The sequence below is a fragment of the Salvelinus namaycush genome, chromosome 35 (assembly GCF_016432855.1).
Source record: "Salvelinus namaycush isolate Seneca chromosome 35, SaNama_1.0, whole genome shotgun sequence".
Classification (NCBI taxonomy): Eukaryota; Metazoa; Chordata; class Actinopteri; order Salmoniformes; family Salmonidae; genus Salvelinus; species Salvelinus namaycush.
Window position 1 is genome coordinate 3,230,407 of NC_052341.1, and position 23,130 is coordinate 3,253,536.

General features: G+C 45.0%; 1 protein-coding gene across 1 annotated transcript in view; it reads left to right on the top strand.

Moving 5' to 3' along the window:
* LOC120030070 (vinculin-like) overlaps positions 1 to 23,130 on the top strand; it is a 58,425-nt gene that overhangs the window by 27,144 nt on the left and 8,151 nt on the right. Inside the window, exons 3-12 of the mRNA XM_038975388.1 lie at positions 3,329 to 3,479; positions 7,251 to 7,359; positions 8,038 to 8,160; positions 8,447 to 8,607; positions 12,999 to 13,089; positions 13,770 to 13,917; positions 14,190 to 14,343; positions 14,507 to 14,682; positions 18,224 to 18,414; positions 19,191 to 19,390. Of these exons, the coding sequence (XP_038831316.1) occupies positions 3,329 to 3,479; positions 7,251 to 7,359; positions 8,038 to 8,160; positions 8,447 to 8,607; positions 12,999 to 13,089; positions 13,770 to 13,917; positions 14,190 to 14,343; positions 14,507 to 14,682; positions 18,224 to 18,414; positions 19,191 to 19,390 (1,504 nt within the window). The remainder of the gene's footprint in view (positions 1 to 3,328; positions 3,480 to 7,250; positions 7,360 to 8,037; positions 8,161 to 8,446; positions 8,608 to 12,998; positions 13,090 to 13,769; positions 13,918 to 14,189; positions 14,344 to 14,506; positions 14,683 to 18,223; positions 18,415 to 19,190; positions 19,391 to 23,130) is intronic.

The following is a 23,130-nucleotide window of genomic DNA, read 5'->3' on the forward strand; positions in this document are numbered from 1 at the left end:
TGCCTTTACCTCATCTCACCTAATTTGCTCATTGTTTATAGACGTATTTTTCTACTGCATTATTGACTGTATGTTTGTTTTACTCCATGTGTAACTCTGGGTTGTTGTATGTGTCGAACTGCTTTGCTTTATCTTGGCCAGGTCGCAATTGCAAACGAGAACTTGTTCTCAACATGCCTACCTGGTTAAATAAAGGTGTTCTCAACTAGCCTACCTGGTTAAATAAAGGTGACATAAATAAAATGTGCAGGGATGTTGTATTATAGATATAGTGAGAGATGATCAGAGATGTTGTATTATAGATATAGTGAGAGATGATCAGAGATGTTGTATTATAGATATAGTGAGAGATGATCAGAGATGTTGTATTATAGATATAGTGAGAGATGATCAGAGATGTTGTATTATAGATATAGTGAGAGATGATCAGATATATTGTATTATAGATATAGTGAGAGACGATCAGGGATGTTGTATTATAGATATAGTTGAGAGATGATCCGGGATGATGATGATGATCAGGGATGTTGTAGATATAGTGAGAGATGATTCAGATATCTTGTAGATATAGTGAGAGATGATTCAGATATCTTGTAGATATAGTGAGATGATTCAGATATCTTGTAGATATAGTGAGAGATGATTCAGATATCTTGTAGATATAGTGAGAGATGATTCAGATATCCTGTAGATATAGTGAGAGATGATTCAGATATCTTGTAGATATAGTGAGAGATGATCAGATATAGTGAGAGATGATCAGATATCTTGTAGATATAGTGAGAGATGATCAGATATCTTGTAGATATAGTGAGAGATGATCAGATATCTTGTAGAGATAGTGAGAGATGATCAGATATCTTGTAGAGATAGTGAGAGATGATCAGATATCTTGTAGAGATAGTGAGAGATGATCAGATATCTTGTAGAGATAGTGAGAGATGATCAGATATCTTGTAGAGATAGTGAGAGATGATCAGATATCTTGTAGAGATAGTGAGAGATGATCAGATATCTTGTAGAGATAGTGAGAGATGATCAGATATCTTGTAGAGATAGTGAGAGATGATCAGATATCTTGTAGAGATAGTGAGAGATGATCAGATATCTTGTAGAGATAGTGAGAGATGATCAGATATCTTGTAGAGATAGTGAGAGATGATCAGATATCTTGTAGAGATAGTGAGAGATGATCAGATATCTTGTAGAGATAGTGAGAGATGATCAGATATCTTGTAGATATATAGTGAGAGATGATCAGATATCTTGTAGATATATAGTGAGAGATGATCAGATATCTTGTAGATATATAGTGAGAGATGATCAGATATCTTGTAGATATATAGTGAGAGATGATCAGGGATGTTATAGATATATAGTGAGAGATGATCAGGGATGTTATAGATAGTGAGAGAATAATAAAAGCCCGTCTTATTGGCCATGGGCTTCATCTGCTTGCCTTGCAGTATAGTGATTTACAACAGGAGAAAGTCCATTTTTGCTGTTTGTTTCAAACATGAAATAAAGGGATGTTTTCTTTGTTTGTTAGGTGGGCAGTAGTTTTCCATCTCGACACACTGCATATGTACAATATAGCCACTTATATCCATGATCACGTTCAACAACAGGAAATGAGCTGAAACCAGGCTTGATGCCCAACTGGCTCTAAGAGACCTGATCATTAGCATCAGTTAGCTAACGCCTTTTTCATTTTTTACATTTTATTTAACCTTTATTTAATTAGGTAAGTCAGTTAAAACCTCTACGGACCACCCATCCCGGATCCGGGATCATTCTCATCAGAAACGCTGACTAGCATAGCCTAGCCTAGCGCTACAGGGATAACCTATAATTTCATGAAATCACAAGTCCAATACAGCAAATGAAAGATAAACATCTTGTGAATCCAGCCAACATGTCCGATTTTTAAAATGTTTTACAGCGAAAACACAACATATATTTATGTTAGCTCACCACAATAGCCCAACACGCAACGCCATTTTTTCACCTCAAAGATAGCTTTCACAAAACCCACAAATAGAGATAAAATGAATCACTAACCTTTGAACAACTTCATCAGATGACAGTCTTATGACATCATGTTATACAATACATTTATGTTTTGTTCGAAAATGTGCATATTTATAGCTACAAATCGTGGTTTTACATTGCTGCCATGGTCACAAATGGCACCAAAATGTCCGGAGAAATTTTAGACAGCCACGTAATCTAACAGAAAAACTCATCATAAACTTTGCTGAAAAATACATGGTGCACATATAATTAAAGATACACTGGTTCTTAATGCAACCGCTGTGTTAGATTTAAAAAAATCACTTTAGTGAAAAGCACAGCATGCAATAATCTGAGACAGCGCTCAGCCATTCTCCGCCATGTTGGAGTCCAAAGAGTCCACAAAAATACGAAATAACATCATAAATATTCCCTTACCTTTTGATGAACTTTCATCAGAATGCAGTGCAAGGAGTCCTAGTTCCACAATAAATCGTTGTTTTGTTTTAGAATGTCCATTTCTTCTGTCGAATTAGCAACTTTGGCTAGCATGGTGTAGCTCACGTGTCCATGAAGATTTTACGCATGAACGAAAAATTCAAAAAGTGATAAAAGTCAAATAAACTGGTCAAACTCAGTTGAGAATCCATCTTTAGGATGTTTTTCACAAATATATCCAATAACGTCCCAGACGGAGCATTTCTTCGTGTCTACCTAACTCATTGCAGACAACGATATGACAAACCCAAGTGCGTAGCCAAATACTGCCAATATGGCTGACCTCTCACTCCAACGACTCCCATCCGGTCCCACAGAAGGCTAGACACTTCATTCCACGTTCTACTGCCTGTTGACATCTAGTGGAAGGCGTATGAAGTGCATACAGATCCATAAATACAAGACAATTGAATAGGCGAAGCCTTTCAGAGACCCATTTCAGAATTTTAACTTCCTGTTTGGAAGTTTGCCTGCCAAATGAGTTCTGTTTTACTCACAGATATAATTCAAACAGTTTTAGAAACTTCAGAGTGTTTTCTATCCAATAGTAATAATAATATGCATATCATATGATCTAGGACAGAGTACGAGGCCGTTTAAATTGGGCACAATTTTATCCAGAAGTGAAAAGAGCGTCCCCTATTTCCAAGAGGTTATTAAGAACAAATTCTTATTTACAATGACGGCCTTCACCGGCCTAACCCTGGGCCGATTGTGCGCCGCTCTATGGGAACTCCCAATCACTGCCGGTTGTAATACAGCCTTAATGAGCTATGTAACGGTATTGTTTTCCATTGTTCCTCTTTCCCTCTCTCAGGGTGGAGACTGCATGCACCAAGCTGGTGCAGGCTGCGTCCATGTTGAAAGCAGACCCTTACTCCGTCCCTGCTCGAGATTACCTCATCGACGGCTCCCGTGGAATCCTCTCTGGCACCTCTGACCTGCTGCTCACCTTCGACGAGGCTGAGGTACCGTGGAGTACCGGAGAGTACAGTAGTGTAAAGTGGAGTAACGTAAAGTGGCGTAACGTACAGTAGACTGGACATTACAGTAGACTGGACATTACAGTAGAGTGGAGAGTACATTACAGTAGAGTGGAGAGTACATTACAGTAGAGTGGAGAGTACATTACAGTAGAGTGGAGAGTACATTACAGTAGAGTGGAGAGTACATTACAGTAGAGTGGAGAGAACTGGAGAGTAGAGTAGAGCACAGCAACATAGTTTCTGGAAGGAGTTTCATCTCACCCTTCAACTGAACGTCTTGTAAACGACATTAGTTACACACAGGCATAACCCTCCTCCCTCAAAACAAATGTGTGTTACAACACCGCACATCTCCGCAGGCTAGAGGTAGTTCCTTAAACCAGGCAGCCGTACCATCACCCCCCCCCCCCCCCCCCCATATCCATCACCCCCCATCAATCAGCCTCCATACATCACCCGGCTCAGGGACAGTAAAACGGTACACGGTTTAGAGACAGGCGGCCGGGCTCAGGGACAGTAAAACGGTACATGGTTTAGAGACAGGCGGCCGGGCTCAGGGACAGTAAAACGGTACACGGTTTAGAGACAGGCGGCCAGGCTCAGGGACAGTAAAACGGTACACGGTTTAGAGACAGGCGGCCGGGCTCAGGGACAGTAAAACGGTACACGGTTTAGAGACAGGCGGCCGGGCTCAGGGACAGTAAAACGGTACACGGTTTAGAGACAGGCGGCCGGGCTCAGGGACAGTAAAACGGTACACGGTTTAGAGACAGGCGGCCGGGCTCAGGGACAGTAAAACGGTACACGGTTTAGAGACAGGCGGCCGGGCTCAGGGACAGTAAAACGCTACACGGTTTAGAGACAGGCGGCCGGGCTCAGGGACAGTAAAACGGCACACGGTTTAGAGACAGGCGGCCGGGCTCAGGGACAGTAAAACGGCACACGGTTTAGAGACAGGCGGCCGGGCTCAGGGACAGTAAAACGGTACACGGTTTAGAGACAGGCGGCCGGGCTCAGGGACAGTAAAACGCTACACGGTTTAGAGACAGGCGGCCGGGCTCAGGGACAGTAAAACGCTACACGGTTTAGAGACAGGCGGCCGGGCTCAGGGACAGTAAAACGCTACACGGTTTAGAGACAGGCGGCCGGGCTCAGGGACAGTAAAACGCTACACGGTTTAGAGACAGGCGGCCGGGCTCAGGGACAGTAAAACGCTACACGGTTTAGAGACAGGCGGCCGGGCTCAGGGACAGTAAAACGCTACACGGTTTAGAGACAGGCGGCCGGGCTCAGGGACAGTAAAACGGCACACGGTTTAGAGACAGGCGGCCGGGCTCAGGGACAGTAAAACGGCACACGGTTTAGAGACAGGCGGCCGGGCTCAGGGACAGTAAAACGGCACACGGTTTAGAGACAGGCGGCCGGGCTCAGGGACAGTAAAACGGCACACGGTTTAGAGACAGGCGGCCGGGCTCAGGGACAGTAAAACGGCACACGGTTTAGAGACAGGCGGCCGGGCTCAGGGACAGTAAAACGGCACACGGTTTAGAGACAGGCGGCCGGGCTCAGGGACAGTAAAACGGCACACGGTTTAGAGACAGGCGGCCGGGCTCAGGGACAGTAAAACGGCACACGGTTTAGAGACAGGCGGCCGGGCTCAGGGACAGTAAAACGGCACACGGTTTAGAGACAGGCGGCCGGGCTCAGGGACAGTAAAACGGCACACGGTTTAGAGACAGGCGGCCGGGCTCAGGGACAGTAAAACGGCACACGGTTTAGAGACAGGCGGCCGGGCTCAGGGACAGTAAAACGGCACACGGTTTAGAGACAGGCGGCCGGGCTCAGGGACAGTAAAACGGCACACGGTTTAGAGACAGGCGGCCGGGCTCAGGGACAGTAAAACGGCACACGGTTTAGAGACAGGCGGCCGGGCTCAGGGACAGTAAAACGGCACACGGTTTAGAGACAGGCGGCCGGGCTCAGGGACAGTAAAACGGCACACGGTTTAGAGACAGGCGGCCGGGCTCAGGGACAGTAAAACGGCACACGGTTTAGAGACAGGCGGCCGGGCTCAGGGACAGTAAAACGGCACACGGTTTAGAGACAGGCGGCCGGGCTCAGGGACAGTAAAACGGCACACGGTTTAGAGACAGGCGGCCGGGCTCAGGGACAGTAAAACGGCACACGGTTTAGAGACAGGCGGCCGGGCTCAGGGACAGTAAAACGGCACACGGTTTAGAGACAGGCGGCCGGGCTCAGGGACAGTAAAACGGCACACGGTTTAGAGACAGGCGGCCGGGCTCAGGGACAGTAAAACGGCACACGGTTTAGAGACAGGCGGCCGGGCTCAGGGACAGTAAAACGGCACACGGTTTAGAGACAGGCGGCCGGGCTCAGGGACAGTAAAACGGCACACGGTTTAGAGACAGGCGGCCGGGCTCAGGGACAGTAAAATGGCACACGGTTTAGAGACAGGCGGCCGGGCTCAGGGACAGTAAAACGGCACACGGTTTAGAGACAGGCGGCCGGGCTCAGGGACAGTAAAACGGCACACGGTTTAGAGACAGGCGGCCGGGCTCAGGGACAGTAAAACGGCACACGGTTTAGAGACAGGCGGCCGGGCTCAGGGACAGTAAAACGGCACACGGTTTAGAGACAGGCGGCCGGGCTCAGGGACAGTAAAACGGCACACGGTTTAGAGACAGGCGGCCGGGCTCAGGGACAGTAAAACGGCACACGGTTTAGAGACAGGCGGCCGGGCTCAGGGACAGTAAAACGGCACACGGTTTAGAGACAGGCGGCCGGGCTCAGGGACAGTAAAACGGCACACGGTTTAGAGACAGGCGGCCGGGCTCAGGGACAGTAAAACGGCACACGGTTTAGAGACAGGCGGCCGGGCTCAGGGACAGTAAAACGGCACACGGTTTAGAGACAGGCGGCCAGGGGCTTCGTCCCAAATGGTGACCTTTTCCCTATTTAGTGCACTGTATAGGGAATAGGGTGCCAATCGGGATACAACCAGGGAAATTGTTTATACGGCACCACTGGGATTGGGAGAGGAGCACAGTAACAACAACACACACGTGCACACGGACACACGTGCACACGGACACACGTGCACACGGACACACGTGCACACGGACACACGTGCACACGGACACACGTGCACACGGACACACGTGCACACGGACACACGTGCACACGGACACACGTGCACACGGACACACGGACACAACACATGCAGCTGGTCAGGAGCTGACAGAGCAGGACTGTCAGTGGCACAGCATTATTATCAGGCCTCATTAACTAGACAAGCTACAGTACTGATGGTGGAGGTTATTCATCCTTTTATTTGTCTCCTCCAGTTGAGCTCAGATGACCTCTTTTTACAAGGGAAGCCTTGTTATTTCCTTATGGTGTTTATGTAATAACACATTAGCATAATCACTACAAAATAATCACCTTCAGCGGTAATTCAGACCTCAAACTGAAAATGTTTTTAGACTGAACAATACATGTAACATGGATTAGGGTATAATGAATGTATTTCAACTGACTGAGTCCCTTTATATGAAATGTAACTCGGTAAAATCATTGAAATCGTTGCGTGTTGATTTCTTTTGGTTTTGTTCGGTATAGATTGAGGCAAAAGGTATCGCAACAAAATGCTGAAAGATACAGATATCACTAAGAAGCCAGAGCAATATATATATCAATATAGATTATTGATCCTGTTCTTTTGATCAATTGCAGGTTCGTAAAATCATCCGTGTGTGTAAAGGTATCCTGGAGTACCTGACCGTGGCAGAGGTGGTGGAATCCATGGAGGATCTGATCACGTACACAAAGAACCTGGGACCTGGTCAGACCCTTTAAACTTCATTTAACACCTCAGTCTTTTAGCAGACGCTCTTATCTAGAGCCACTTCCATTAGTGCATTCATCATAAGGTAGACAGGTGAGACGACCACATATATCACAGTCATAACCACGTAGTTACCTTGGCTACTGAGATGACTTGAATAATACAATGCATATAAACTGTGTGGTTCCAGCCCTGAATGCTGATTGGCTGACAGCCGTGGTATATCAGACCGTATACCACGGGTATGACAAAACATTTTGTATTACTGTTCTAATTACGTTGGTAACCAGTTTATAATAGCAATAAGGCACCTCAGGGGTTTGTGATATAAGGCCAATCTACCACGGCTAAGGGCTGTGTCCAGGCACTCCGCGATGCGTCGTGCCTAAGAACAGCCCTTAGCCGTGATATATTGTCCATATACCACACCCCCTCATGCCTTATTGCTTAAATAACCAGTAATATTTGACATTTACCTGACACTTTTATCCGAAGCGATTACAATGAATGCATGCATGTTTCTAATGGTAGCCCCAGTGCCAAATGCTGTGTTGACGTCACGATTTGATGAAATATTTAATGTTCTCTTCATGGATGGCCTGTCGTCAGGAAGTGGAAATTACTTGAGAGAAACGTCTTACGTAACTGGTCCTTTGTGTGGTTGTTCCTGTCCAGGGATGACGAAGATGGCCAAGATGATTGACGAGAGGCAGCAGGAGCTGACCCATCAAGAACACCGCGTGATGCTAGTCAAGTCTATGAACACGGTCAAAGAGTTGCTACCTGTTCTAATCTCAGGTGACTACTTCCTTCTCCTCTACCGCTTCTGTTCTCTTCTCTCTAAGGATCATTCTTATTTCTATTATTTCTGACTGTAGAGGGGTAGATGGACAGGAAAGGTTGAGATGGGACTAGAACCCCCGGTGTCAGTACAGAGTCAGCACCATTGCCACTAGTCAGATTCTGACACAGGACCGTTTCTCTAACAGAATAATACTGGATCTTCACAGTTATCTATACATCTAACAAGTCTGTAAGAAACAAATCCCTTTTTTACTGGTGATCACTGTTGTTCTTACTCCAGGTATCAAGATCTTTGTGACGACCAAGACTTCCGGCAGCCAGGGAGTAGAGGAGTCTCTGAAGAACAGGAACTTCACCTTCGAGAAGATGAGCGCTGAGATCAACGAGATCATCAGGGTGCTGCAGCTCACTTCCTGGGACGAAGACGCCTGGGCCAATAAGGTACGGAGCTAGCTAGAACCACACCCCCCCTCAGGGTTGTCTTTGGCCGGTGTAGGGAGAGGCTTCCCCTAGATGCCGATCTTGGGTCAGTTTTGTAACATTAACGGTTAATGTTAGGATTTGGGGGGAAGATGCTGATCTTGGATCTGTACCTGGGCAGCTTGTCTTTGCCCCTCTCTCTCACGCTCACACACCTCGACCCTCGAGAGCTGCTCGTCACAGACAAGGAGGAGGGTAAATGTTTTGACCAATCACTGCTCATTAGACCACTACTTCTACAGCTAAAGAAAGCTGTTTTTTGGGGGTTTCTGGATCTGTATTGCGAGTCACAGCCCAACACCCACGTGCGCTCACATACACATAAACACTCCCAGAATGCTGCGGGAGAAGAGCACACAACAGCCTGTCCCCCGTCACCCCTCTGTCCCCCGTCACCCCTCTGTCACCCCTCTGTCCCCCGTCACCCCTCTGTCCCCCGTCACCCCTCTGTCACCCCTCTGTCCCCCGTCACCCCTCTGTCACCCCTCTGTCCCCCGTCACCCCTCTGTCCCCCGTCACCCCTCTGTCCCCCGTCACCCCTCTGTCCCCCGTCACCCCACTCTCCTGTCACCCCACTCTCCCCTCCTCTGGGATGTACTTCTTCTTTACTAGGCTTCTTACTTCTGTTTCCTCTTATTTTTCCGTTGGTATGTCTGGTTAAACATTTCTACATGCTTTGTTCTTCCTTTCTTTTGACCCCCCCCCCCCCTCCCTGTAGAAGGTAAGCCTACATCTTTCGACCCCTACCTACCTTGCTGTGTGGTTGTGCATTCAGCAGCAGCATGTCTGGTAGCTCTCTGTCTGTGTGTTGATGATGATGATGATGACAGTCTTGTTCCATGTGTGTTTTTGTGTAGTAGATCACTGCTGTAGTAACTCTAGAAATGCTACTATATTAGATATGCTAGGTGAGTGATATTATTAACATAATGGAATTACATATTTGGGGAAAATGTGCAGCAAGTTCTGAAAATGTATTTATTTGACTGTAAAAATAAATGTTTTTCTTTTAATATTTAGTTCTTTCAAGTTTGACATACCATAAACAGCTGATCTGAGTGGTGTTCTCCTGTATTATAGATGCCGGTAATAGGATGTTATTCTCCTGTACTATAGATGCCGGTAATAGGATGTTCTTCTCCTGTACTGTAGATGCCGGTAATAGGATGTTCTTCTCCTGTATTGTAGATGTTGGTAATAGGATGTTCTTCTCCTGTATTATAGATGCCGGTAATAGGATGTTCTTCTCCTGTACTATAGATGTCGGTAATAGGATGTTCTTCTCCTGTACTATAGATGTCGGTAATAGGATGTTCTTCTCCTGTATTATAGATGTTGGTAATAGGATGTTCTTCTCCTGTACTATAGATGTCGGTAATAGGATGTTCTTCTCCTGTACTATAGATGTCGGTAATAGGATGTTCTTCTCCTGTACTATAGATGTCGGTAATAGGATGTTCTTCTCCTGTACTATAGATGTCGGTAATAGGATGTTCTTCTCCTGTACTATAGATGTCGGTAATAGGATGTTCTTCTCCTGTACTATAGATGTCGGTAATAGGATGTTCTTCTCCTGTACTATAGATGTCGGTAATAGGATGTTCTTCTCCTGTACTATAGATGTCGGTAATAGGATGTTCTTCTCCTGTACTATAGATGTTGGTAATAGGATGTTCTTCTCCTGTACTATAGATGCCGGTAATAGGATGTTCTTCTCCTGTACTATAGATGCCGGTAATAGGATGTTCTTCTCCTGTACTATAGATGCCGGTAATAGGATGTTATTCTCCTGTATTATAGATGTTGGTAATAGGATGTTCTTCTCCTGTATTATAGATGTTGGTAATAGGATGTTCTTCTCCTGTACTATAGATGCCGGTAATAGGATGTTCTTCTCCTGTACTGTAGATGCCGGTAATAGGATGTTCTTCTCCTGTACTATAGATGTCGGTAATAGGATGTTCTTCTCCTGTATTGTAGATGTTGGTAATAGGATGTTCTTCTCCTGTATTGTAGATGTTGGTAATAGGATGTTCTTCTCCTGTACTGTAGATGTTGGTAATAGGATGTTCTTCTCCTGTATTATAGATGTTGGTAATAGGATGTTCTTCTCCTGTATTGTAGATGTTGGTAATAGGATGTTCTTCTCCTGTATTATAGATGCTGGTAATAGGATGTTCTTTAGGTGTTCTATTGATCCAGAGTACTGCTGAGTCATGTGCTATTGATTTATCTCTCTTTCTCTTGTCATATTGCTTTCCAGTAAGATCAGGTGGCCAGTTTCCAGAATACAGGTTAAGCCTATTCCTGTACTTAAAAGTACTTTCAAAGGATGTTCTCCATTGAGCATGCTTATTCTGGGCTTATCCAGTGTCCGGGAAACTGGTCCCAGAGGCAGTGGGAATGAATCATGATCTCTACAGTAGTAGAGCAGTAGATTTTTATTCATGGGAGAAAGGCACTCAAGTTGTTAAGTGGTCAAAGTAATTGACTGATTCCAGTACTGCGATATTGTCGTTGTGTAAAATCAGTGGTTGTTTGCTCACAGATCTAACTAGGTTCCATATATACTCTAATGTCGTCTCACCTTACGTGATCCTCAAACCTAATAATCCCCAACGCAAAAGCCCTTCACTGGATAGATGGAGTTTACTGTTAGAGTGTGTCTTCTTGTATTTTTAAAAGCATTGGTTACTCCTTTATGTCCCCACCTATCAAACCACCTGCCCACTTCTCAGCCTGGCTTCATCACTTGATAAAGTAAACCTTGTATGTGTCCCAAATGGCACCCTACTTCCTGTGCAGCTTCCTGTGCATTTCCTGTGCAGTGCACTACTTCTGACTGGGTCCTGTTTGAAGGTAGTGCACTATATAGGGAACAGGGTTCCATTTGGGACTTTACTTTACACTGCTGTTCACTTCCAGGCTGATAGCACCAACACACAGTAATTTCCTAAATTCAACTTTGACTTTGCTCAATCTTCCGTCTTAATACTGTGGTAAATCCCACCAATAGGCTGGTTATCATTGTCGTCCTTTTCTTTGACAAAAAAACTTTATCTTGGAGGTATAATAATATTATTATTGTTACGTAACATGCAAACCAGATATTTTGTAACATGTTGTAACATTTGCATAGTTCTCAAGGCTTCTGGTTGTTTTCTGCTGCAGAGTCCTCCCTTTGTTGAGTTACATTTGTTAGTTCAGTGATGTGGACATGCAGAATGGAATAGATCTGTTCTTGTCCCCGAAGGACGAAGGCTATTAACTCACATGACTAGTAGCAGGTAGAACCGTCACTTGTGTATCTGGATAGATGTCCTTCATGGAGTAAAAAGTCATAAACTGCGTGAAGTCATTCAAAGGCTACAGTGTCCTTGTATAGCCTATCATGCAAACTCCTGGAAAACCATCTCCCTGTGTGTCTCACTCTGCCACATGTTGTGTATAACAGCTCTGTCCCAACTCTTGGCTGATGAATAGACTCGTTGTCAAGCCGTCTCTTTTATATTTGTTGTATTTCCATCCCAACCAGATTGAGACACAATGGGACAGTCACAGTAGATGGGCTTTTTATGATGTGAAACAACACCCGTATTGACACTTGAGTTCCAAATGGCACCCTATTCACTATACAGTGCACTACTTCTGACAAGAACCTATAGGGCACTGGTCAAAAGTAGTGCACTATGTAAAGTAGGGAATAGGGTGCCATTTGGAACTCACATAAAAGACTGGGAAGTGATTTGATTTTAAAACAGCATGTGCATTTTTACTGTTGTGTTGCTGACTGCCAGAGGTTAATGAATAACAGCAATGCTGTACATCTGAGGTACAGATAATATCTGGTGTGTGTGTGTGTGTGTGAGACAGCTTTTTGCAGAGTTGTGTGTGTGCTGTAATGGTTGTGATCATGGGGGATGTCATGTCTTTGCCGTATCTAACGTCATGATCCATGTGTTCATCTGTGTGAATGCTGAGCTCATGTTCATCAGTCATCATCACATTAATGAATTCCCCAAGCAGGCAAATAATAGCATGAGATTGCTCAAACTCCAAACACATGCTGCAAGATCTGGCTCCTTGACAGACATGCCATTACCTTACTCTGAAGACGTATATTAAACTACAGAAGGGTTACCTTAAAAAGGAATCATCATTAGGCAAATCATTGCCTCAGTTTTAGAAACAATTATTTGTATATGACAATCCCTGTATATGCTGTAGTACAAAGTCCAAATGTGCCTAATTTCAGTCTTTTTCAAAAATGTTTTTTGGGGGGAAGTTCTACACCAAAAGTTATTAGTTATTCATGCATGTTGTCTCCCCTGACCCTGTTGTTGACCCTAAAGGATACAGAGGCCATGAAGAGAGCTCTGGCGCTCATCGACTCTAAGATGACCCAGGCCAAGAGCTGGCTGAGGGACCCCGACGCCCAACCAGGTAACATGTCCTCCCAATGGCTCAATATACCAGGGTTCATTAGGGCAGTGCTTGCAAACCTCTCCTCAGGGACCCCCCCAGACATTTCACTGTTTGTGTGTAGCCCTGAACTAGCTCACCCGATTCAAGTAAAGGGCTTGATGATTAGTTGAGTAGCTGAATCAGGTGTGCTATTTCTGGAATAGTTTGAAAACAGGAAACAGCTGGGGTTCCCTGAGGAGAGGTTTGTAAACCCCTGCATTTGGGGACACCGTAGAAAAAGACAATCTATGAAAAACAAAACAATGGCAAAAGAATTCAGATATGACGTCTTTGTTTCATCCACTGAGTTTTGAAACTACGGCGCGCGATATAGTTCAATGTGCCAATAAATCAGCACAATAAAATTTGAAGCTAAAATTGGGATCATATATATTGTGCTAATGACTACATAAAATAATGTAACGGAGCGTAATGTACAATAGGGAGAACAAGGCAAAATTAGGAATTTATGTTAAGTACGTGTAGGGCCGCCATCTTTATACACCACTGCTATTGTTTTTATTGGAGTCAAAGTAGTCGCTCCGTGTTTTCAGTCCGTTTTCTTCTGTTTGGTGCCAATTGAACAGGACCCAGTTGTCCTTTTTTGTCTAGGTGTTTGTAACATTTGTCTTCTGTGCTCAATGTGTCCTGGTGATCAGGGGACGCAGGAGAACAGGCCATCCGCCAGATCCTGGATGAGGCTGGGAAGGTGGGAGAGCTGTGTGCTGGGAGGGAGCGGAGGGATATCCTGGGCACTGCCAAAACCCTGGGGCAGATCACTGACCAGGTTTCTGAGATGAGGGCCAGGTACAGTACATGGAAAATAATAATATATGCCATTTAGCTGACGCTTTTAACCAAAGTGGCTTACAGTCATGCGTGCAAACATTTTATGTATGGGTGGACCCGGGAATCGAACCCACAATGGGTTCGGTGGGGGGGGGGGAAAGTAGTGGGGGGAGGGGGGCTTTGGTGGGGGAATATGCTGTGATTCCTGAAAAACCTTTGAACTTCGGGAAAGTTAAGAATTTTACAACCGTCTTATGTTCTGTGTTGTCTTTCTCTCTGTCTATCTCCAGGGGTCAGGGGGCATCTCCTGCAGCCAAGCAGAAGGCCCAGCAGGTCTCCCAGGGCCTGGATGTTCTCGCGGGGAAAGTGGAGAATGCAGGCCGGAAACTGGAGGCCATGACCAACTCCAAACAGGTCATCGCCAAGAGGATTGACGCTGCTCAGGTAGACTCTTGATTGCTAGATTTTTTTGGGGGGGGTTAAAAATTGCACAATGGAAAAAGTACAAATCCCAGAGGATAGCGCACAAAAGCATTAAGCAACAGGCATTTGTCCATGGTCTTGAGCCTGTTGTGTTATGTTGACCCCTAACCCTGTGCCCCTGCAGAACTGGCTGGCAGACCCTAACGGTGGTCCTGAGGGAGAGGAAAACATTAGAGCCCTCCTGTCTGAGGCCAAGAAGATCGCTGACATGTGTGAAGACCCCAAGGAGAGAGATGACGTCCTGAGGTCCATCGGAGAGATGGCTGCTCTCACCGCCAAGCTCTCTGAGCTCCGGAGACAGTAAGTAATCCATTTTATATACCCTAGAAAATACAATTATTTGTCATGTGGTTCGTAAACAACAGGTGTAGACTAACAGTGAAATGCTTACTTACTTTCCAACAATGCAGAGTTACAGGTAAAAAATTGAAAAAGTGACACGTGGAATAAATAGACACTGAATAACGAATAACAAGTAAAAATAACATGGCTATATACAGGGAGTACCAGTACTGAGTCAATGTGCATGGGTACCAGGTAATAACATGGCTATATACAGGGAGTACCAGTACTGAGTCAATGTGCATGGGTACCAGGTAATAACATGGCTATATACAGGGAGTACCAGTACTGAGTCAATGTGCATGGGTACCAGGTAATAACATGGCTATATACAGGGAGTACCAGTACTGAGTCAATGTGCAGGGGTACCAGGTAATAACATGGCTATATACAGGGAGTACCAGTACTGAGTCAATGTGCAGGGGTACCAGGTAATAACATGGCTATATACAGGGAGTACCAGTACTGAGTCAATGTGCAGGGGTACCAGGTAATAACATGGCTATATACAGGGAGTACCAGTACTGAGTCAATGTGCAGGGGTACCAGGTAATAACATGGCTATATACAGGGAGTACCAGTACTGAGTCAATGTGCAGGGGTACCAGGTAATTGAGGTAGCTACACTACATGACCAAAAGTATGTGGACACCTCGTCTAACATCAAAATCATGTGCATTATTATGGAGTTGGTCCACCCTTTGCTGCTATAACAGCCTCCACTCTTCTGGGAAGTCTTCCCACTAGATGTTGGAACATTGCTGCGGGGACTTGCTTCCATTCAGCCACGAGCATTAGTGAGGTCTGATGTTGGGCGATTAGGCCTGGCTTGCAGTCGGCTTTCCAATTCATCCCAAATGTGTTAAATGGGGTTGAGGTCAGGGCTCTGTGCAGGCCAGTCAAGTTTTTCCACACCGATCTCGACAAACCATTTCTGTATGGACCCTACTTTATGGACAATTTTTGGGGCCTTCCACTCACACTGCCTTGTATAGAGGTCCTGGATGGCAGGGAGCTTGGCCCCGGGGATCGGCCGTACTCGCCACCCTAGCAAAGCATCCAGGGCTTCTATTTCTGTAAATATCTTAATATATTTTTGACTCAATTCTCTGATCATTCATCAAGTTTCCCCTACCAGCATCCTGCCCAATATCATGGTAAATAGCCTTAGAAGTTCTTTGAAATTGATAGGCCTGCTGATATAAAATGGTGATTAAATGCATCAATTATGGAGTGTTCTTTTCCTGTAATGCAGCCAGTGTCTGAATTAATTTGTTGTTGTACAGAGGAAGTAGAACCCTTTTAAGAATTTGACAGTTTTCCAGAATTTATCAGGGTTCCCATTACAATCTGAAAGAGCGTTTAAATAGTAATCAGATTTAGCCTTTCTGATTTATTTTACACAGTGATTCCTCAGCTGCTTAATAAAAGCTTGCCAGTCCGGGCATAAGCCTGTGTTCCTGGCCTTGAACCAAGCATCATCTCTTTTATGAATGACTTCTGATAATTGCGGCGTGTACCAGGTATTAGATCTACCTTTAACCCTCCATTATATAAAGGGAGCATGACTATCCACAATAGTACAGAAGACATCTACAAAGAGGCTCAAAGTTGAATCGGGTTCAACGACAGCTAAAATACAATCAAGGTCACTAAAATAAAGATAATGTAAAAAAAACAAAACATGATCACTGAAGTTAAAGTTCCTCTTTGTGATGTCACAAGGCTTAGATTTGTCTTCTCACATCTCTAATACAAACATCTTGGAAATGGTCACTAATGTCTTAGGAGAAGATAACAGTAGAAACATATCTCTCTGGTGTATTTGTTAGAATGAGATCAATCAGAGTTGACTTTGAAGGATCTATAGGGTTGGGCCGTGTAGACTTAGTCACCAGCTGGGTTGGGTTTAGATCAATACATCACCATGTATTTTAGATTGTCTGAAGCCTGCATTTCCCAATCATAATTGAAGTCACCCAGGATAATAACTTCTGATTTTGTAAAAGAAGACCATAAACTAGTTAGACCCTTATAACAGTTATGAATACACCCCCCCCCCCCCCCAGACAAAGGCTTAAAGATTGTAACTGGGAAATGGATTTCAGTTAGGAGAACAATATATAAATATTTCTATAAAAATGGCCACCCCACCACCTCTACCCTGTCAGTCAGCTCTGAACACATTATAATCCTCAATATTATTAGAGTCCAGAATGTCCCCAGAGATCCAAGTTTCAGTAAATACCAGAATGTCCGGATTCGTCTGCATAACCTATAACTTGATGTAAATCAGTTTAGGAAGAAAGTTCCTAATATTCAGATGCATCAATCCAAGTCCTTTACGATTTTTAAAGTCACATAGAAACTTCAACAAGCTATGTTCAATAGGCGGTTGAAGAACCTGTCTGATGGTTGATATTGATGTAGTTAGTATGGCCATAGAACTGCACCATTTGATCTATCCCTATTAGTAAAAGAGGAAGGAGTATAAATGTGAATTACTTTTCCTGTGGCGGCAGCCAATGTCAATATGAGTGACTCTCAGTAACCAATGATGGAATGTTATAAACTGACTTACATGGGCTTTGGTTGCTATTGTCTAAGGCCCACCGAGCCCTATATGTGATATGAAAACTGAGGGGTATTAAAGTTTATGAAATTCACATTTGAACTAATAGTACTGGTTGAGCAGACCACAGTGGGCTTCTCTTCTGAGCTAACAATAGCAGATCTAAGAGTGGAGTTCAAACCAATGGGTACAAAGATTACAACTGACAACACCCCCTGGCAGTATAGACAACTGTATGACAATACAGCTTTAAAAGGATCGGAGGTATTACCTGAGCGGGGGCTTGGTCTGTCTGAGTCAATATCTTAATGTGTAATGAAGAATGTTGAAAACACTCCGAGGTTAAATATTGAGTTCCGCAGGGTTGTGTCCTTGGGCCAATATTGTGCTTTCTGTCTGCTATCCGTAGGCCATGTAATTCCTTAGAGCACCTTTTCAGCAAGGACCCCCAAATCTAGTGACACAACCTTAAAATCAGTATATTTTTTGATAATTTAAAAGAAACTAATAAATACATTTACTCAATGTAATTTTTCAAATTACCTTTCTCAAAAACGTTTGTATATTGGTTCCATAAAATAATCTGTACTCTTAATTTTTTTGTTCCTATTATTGTTATTATTATTTTGTTAATTTTGCAATTCCCCCTAGTGGGGTCGCGACCCCGACCTTGAATGCCACTGCCTTAGAGTTTAAGTGAATGTTATCACATCGTTTTCTTGCTGACCAGTAGTCCATAAATCTTAATCAACACCTATATGCATCATTCTATTTCATTTAGCTTTCCCTAGAATAACTACCTATCATGCTTTAGAGAGAGACTATGGACTTTTCATTTAGCTTTCCCCAGAATAACTACCTATCATCCTTAAGAGAGAGACAATGGACTTTTCATTTCCAGTACGTCATTATTGTCTCACATCACAGGGGTAAAGGTGATACTCCGGAGGCCAGGGCATTGGCGAAGCATATAGCCACAGCCCTACAGAACCTGCAGTCTAAGACCAGCAAGGCTGTAGCCAACAGCAGGCCTGCCAAGGCTGCTGTCCACCTGGAGGGGAAGATAGAGCAGGCCCAGAGCTGGATGGAGAACCCCACCATCGATGACGGGGGAGTGGGTGAGTCTGAATGGCCTTGTCTCTTTCTCATTCCTTCCTTTATCTCTTTCTCTAACTCCCTCCCCCTTGCTTTCTTCCCCTCCATCTCTCTCTCCTTCTCCCGCATTCTCTCAGCCCTCCTTCCTGCCTCTCTCTCCCTTCCTCCCTCTCTTTCTCCCTCTACAGTGAACATCAGTCCAGACTCTGTGTACATGTCTGCTGTGTTGTTTTTCTCTGTGTACTACATTCCTATGCTCTCTCCCAACCTCATTATCTCCTTGGCTTGTCGGCTCAGAAGCCTGGATATTCTCTCATCTGTTAACACTTAGACTCTGGGCTGTATTACATAGCCTCCTGGAGAATGTTCAGAGTAAACATAATCACAACTATATAGAGTAACATACAACAATTAAGCAATAAGGCCCGAGGGGGTGTGGTATATGGCCAATATACAGCTACGGGCTTTTAGGCATGACATAAGGTGCCCTATTGCTATTATAAACTGGTTACCAAAGTAATTAGAGCAGTAAAAATACATGTTTTGTCATAGCCGTGGTATACGGTCTGATATACCATGCATTTCAGCCAATTAGCATTCAGGGCTCGAACCACCCAGTTTATGATATAGAATGTCATACAGCGATATAGAATGAAGGATGTGTGGGCGGTCCTACTACTCCTAACCCTCTGGCCCAAATCGGTAGAGACCCACCTATGATCCAAAGCTTTGTTTGCTGTGTGCTGGTGTGTCTACTCTGTGTGTTTCTGAGCCTGCGAGTGTCTGTGTCTCTCCCCAGGCCAGGCAGCTATCCGGGGGCTGGTGGCGGAGGGCCGTCGTCTGGCTAACGCTCTGCCAGGTCCCTACAGACAGGAGCTGGTAGGGAAGTGTGAGCAGGTGGAACAGCTGATGGCCCAGCTAGCCGACCTGGCCGCCAGGGGAGATGGGGAGTCCCCACAGGCGCGTGCCGTTGCTCAACAGCTCCAGGAGGGCCTGAAAGTAAGACTGCTCACATTCACTCACCTACAGTCGCTCCCAAGCCATTATCTACACTAGTCCAGGCTGTATCACATCCAGCCGTGATTGGGAGTCCCATAGGGCGGCGCACAATTGGCCCAGCGTCGTCCAGGTTTGGCCGGGGTAGGCCGTCATTGTAAATAAGAATTTGTTCTTATTTAAAGAAAGTTTTTTGATGTACCGATTCCATGGTATGATATATAAAACAACGCAAGAATTGATGCTAAAATTATTATATAGATGCTAAAATTATTATATAGAATTCTTGCCACCTACAAAATGTTGAATATTTGGGGCATAAAATCATCGAAGCTCTGCAGATTTTGTTGTGAGGATACAGAATCAATAGACCATTTATTTTGGTATTGCCCTCAGGTAGCCTGTTTCTGGTCTCAGGTTCAAGAATGGCTGAAAATGCATAGCATTGATCTAAAACTGACCCTAGAAAATGTACTGTTAGGAGATCTGGAGAGACCGGGTCAGTCAATTACTAATACTCTTTGTAAAAGTATTTATCTTCAACTCGCAATCTGTGGATTCGATTAGTTAGATTGAAATTGTACATTAAACATCACAGTATAGTTGAAAGATATGTGTTGCGTAGAAACACGAAGTGGGTGGCCAACAGAGATGGGATGGGCTGAGGGAAGTTGATGGTTGGTATGTGGAATTGGAGACAAGTGGGAGTGGATTTGCTGTGTGAGATAAAATGGTCAAAGATAAAAGTATATTTTTTTAAAGTCAAAATAAATCATAATAAAAGTACATTTGAATGACACTAAGTGGCAGTGTTTTTACAACTAATCCCAGTTTGCCTGAGGCTGATGCCGTGCAGGTGTTTGTACACATGCATATACACACACTCACTCAAATAAACACATACAAGAACACACACATACATGTAATAGTGCCAGACATGCACACAAAGGTATACAGTTGGCATTGCTGTTATGATTTGTTGTCCTTGATGTCCTTTGTTTTAAATGTATTATTATTTATTTATTTGCATTGTTTGCTGTTTTCTTCTGTCTTTTTCTCTTTAGTTCTTCTCTTGGTTGTTGGTGCATTGGGGGGTTTTTGGGGGGGAATGGAATTCATTTATTTTATTTTTTCTTCCTGTGAGAGGAGTCTCTACTGGTTGAGGGACAGCTATTGGGGAACTGTGGGTGGATCTTGGAGGGTTCAGGTTCATGTTTTTTGGCCTGGTGGTAGATCGGTCAACGTGCCCTTGAGCAGGGCATTGACCCTGGATGCTTCTGTGTGTTGCTCTGAATGGGAATCTGTTGGATGACTGGTATGATGTAGTTATTGAGCGGCTTCACTGCAAGTATATTGTATGTTTTGAATATTAGATTAAAAATTCTTATTTAAATTATTTTTTTATTAACTGACTTGCCTAGTTAAATAAAGGTTAAATAAACATTGTAATAGTCATCCAGACTCTGACTAGAGCTCACTCTGATACAGTCATGGTGAAATACTCCCCCTGCTGGCTAGAGCTCACTGACAGTCATGGTGAAATACTCCCCCTGCTGGCTAGAGCTCACTCTGATACAGTCATGGTGAAATACTCCCCCTGCTGGCTAGAGCTCACTCTGATACAGTCATGGTGAAATACTCCCCCTGCTGACTAGAGCTCACTCTGATACAGTCATGGTGAAATACTCCCCCTGCTGGCTAGAGCTCACTCTGATACAGTCATGGTGAAATACTCCCCCTGCTGGCTAGAGCTCACTCTGATACAGTCATGGTGAAATACTCCCCCTGCTGACTAGAGCTCACTCTGATACAGTCATGGTGAAATACTCCCCCTGCTGACTAGAGCTCACTGACACAGTCATGGTGAAATACTCCCCCTGCTGGCTAGAGTTCACTCTGATAGTCATGGTGAAATACTCCCCCTGCTGACTAGAGCTCACTCTGATACAGTCATGGTGAAATACTCCCCCTGCTGACTAGAGCTCACTCTGATACAGTCATGGTGAAATACTCCCCCTGCTGACTAGAGCTCACTCTGATACAGTCATGGTGAAATACTCCCCCTGCTGACTAGAGCTCACTCTGATACAGTCATGGTGAAATACTCCCCCTGCTGACTAGAGCTCACTGACACAGTCATGGTGAAATACTCCCCCTGCTGGCTAGAGCTCACTCTGACACAGGCATGGTGAAATACTCCCCCTGCTGGCTAGAGCTCACTGACAGTCATGGTGAAATACTCCCCCTGCTGGCTAGAGCTCACTGACAGTCATGGTGAAATACTCCCCCTGCTGGCTAGAGCTCAATGACAGTCATGGTGAAATACTCCCCCTGCTGGCTAGAGCTCACTCTGATACAGTCATGGTGAAATACTCCCCCTGCTGGCTAGAGCTCACTCTGACACAGTCATGGTGAAATACTCCCCCTGCTGACTAGAGCTCACTCTGATACAGTCATGGTGAAATACTCCCCCTGCTGGCTAGAGCTCACTCTGATACAGTCATGGTGAAATACTCCCCCTGCTGACTAGAGCTCACTGACAGTCATGGTGAAATACTCCCCCTGCTGACTAGAGCTCACTGACAGTCATGGTGAAATACTCCCCCTGCTAGCTAGAGCTCACTGACAGTCATGGTGAAATACTCCCCCTGCTGACTAGAGCTCACTCTGATACAGTCATGGTGAAATACTCCCCCTGCTGACTAGAGCTCACTCTGATACAGTCATGGTGAAATACTCCCCCTGCTGGCTAGAGCTCACTGACAGTCATGGTGAAATACTCCCCCTGCTGGCTAGAGCTCACTGACAGTCATGGTGAAATACTCCCCCTGCTGACTAGAGCTCACTGACAGTCATGGTGAAATACTCCCCCTGCTGGCTAGAGCTCACTGACAGTCATGGTGAAATACTCCCCCTGCTGACTAGAGCTCACTCTGATACAGTCATGGTGAAATACTCCCCCTGCTGGCTAGAGCTCACTGACAGTCATGGTGAAATACTCCCCCTGCTGGCTAGAGCTCACTCTGATACAGTCATGGTGAAATACTCCCCCTGCTGGCTAGAGCTCACTCTGATACAGTCATGGTGAAATACTCCCCCTGCTGGCTAGAGCTCACTGACAGTCATGGTGAAATACTCCCCCTGCTGGCTAGAGCTCACTCTGATACAGTCATGGTGAAATACTCCCCCTGCTGGCTAGAGCTCACTCTGATACAGTCATGGTGAAATACTCCCCCTGCTGGCTAGAGCTCACTCTGATACAGTCATGGTGAAATACTCCCCCTGCTGGCTAGAGCTCACTCTGACACAGTCATGGTGAAATACTCCCCCTGCTGGCTAGAGCTCACTCTGATACAGTCATGGTGAAATACTCCCCCTGCTGGCTAGAGCTCACTCTGATACAGTCATGGTGAAATACTCCCCCTGCTGACTAGAGCTCACTCTGATACAGTCATGGTGAAATACTCCCCCTGCTGACTAGAGCTCACTCTGACACAGTCATGGTGAAATACTCCCCCTGCTGGCTAGAGCTCACTGACAGTCATGGTGAAATACTCCCCCTGCAGGCTAGAGCTCACTGACAGTCATGGTGAAATACTCCCCCTGCTGACTAGAGCTCACTCTGATACAGTCATGGTGAAATACTCCCCCTGCTGACTAGAGCTCACTCTGATAGTCATGGTGAAATACTCCCCCTGCTGACTAGAGCTCACTCTGATACAGTCATGGTGAAATACTCCCCC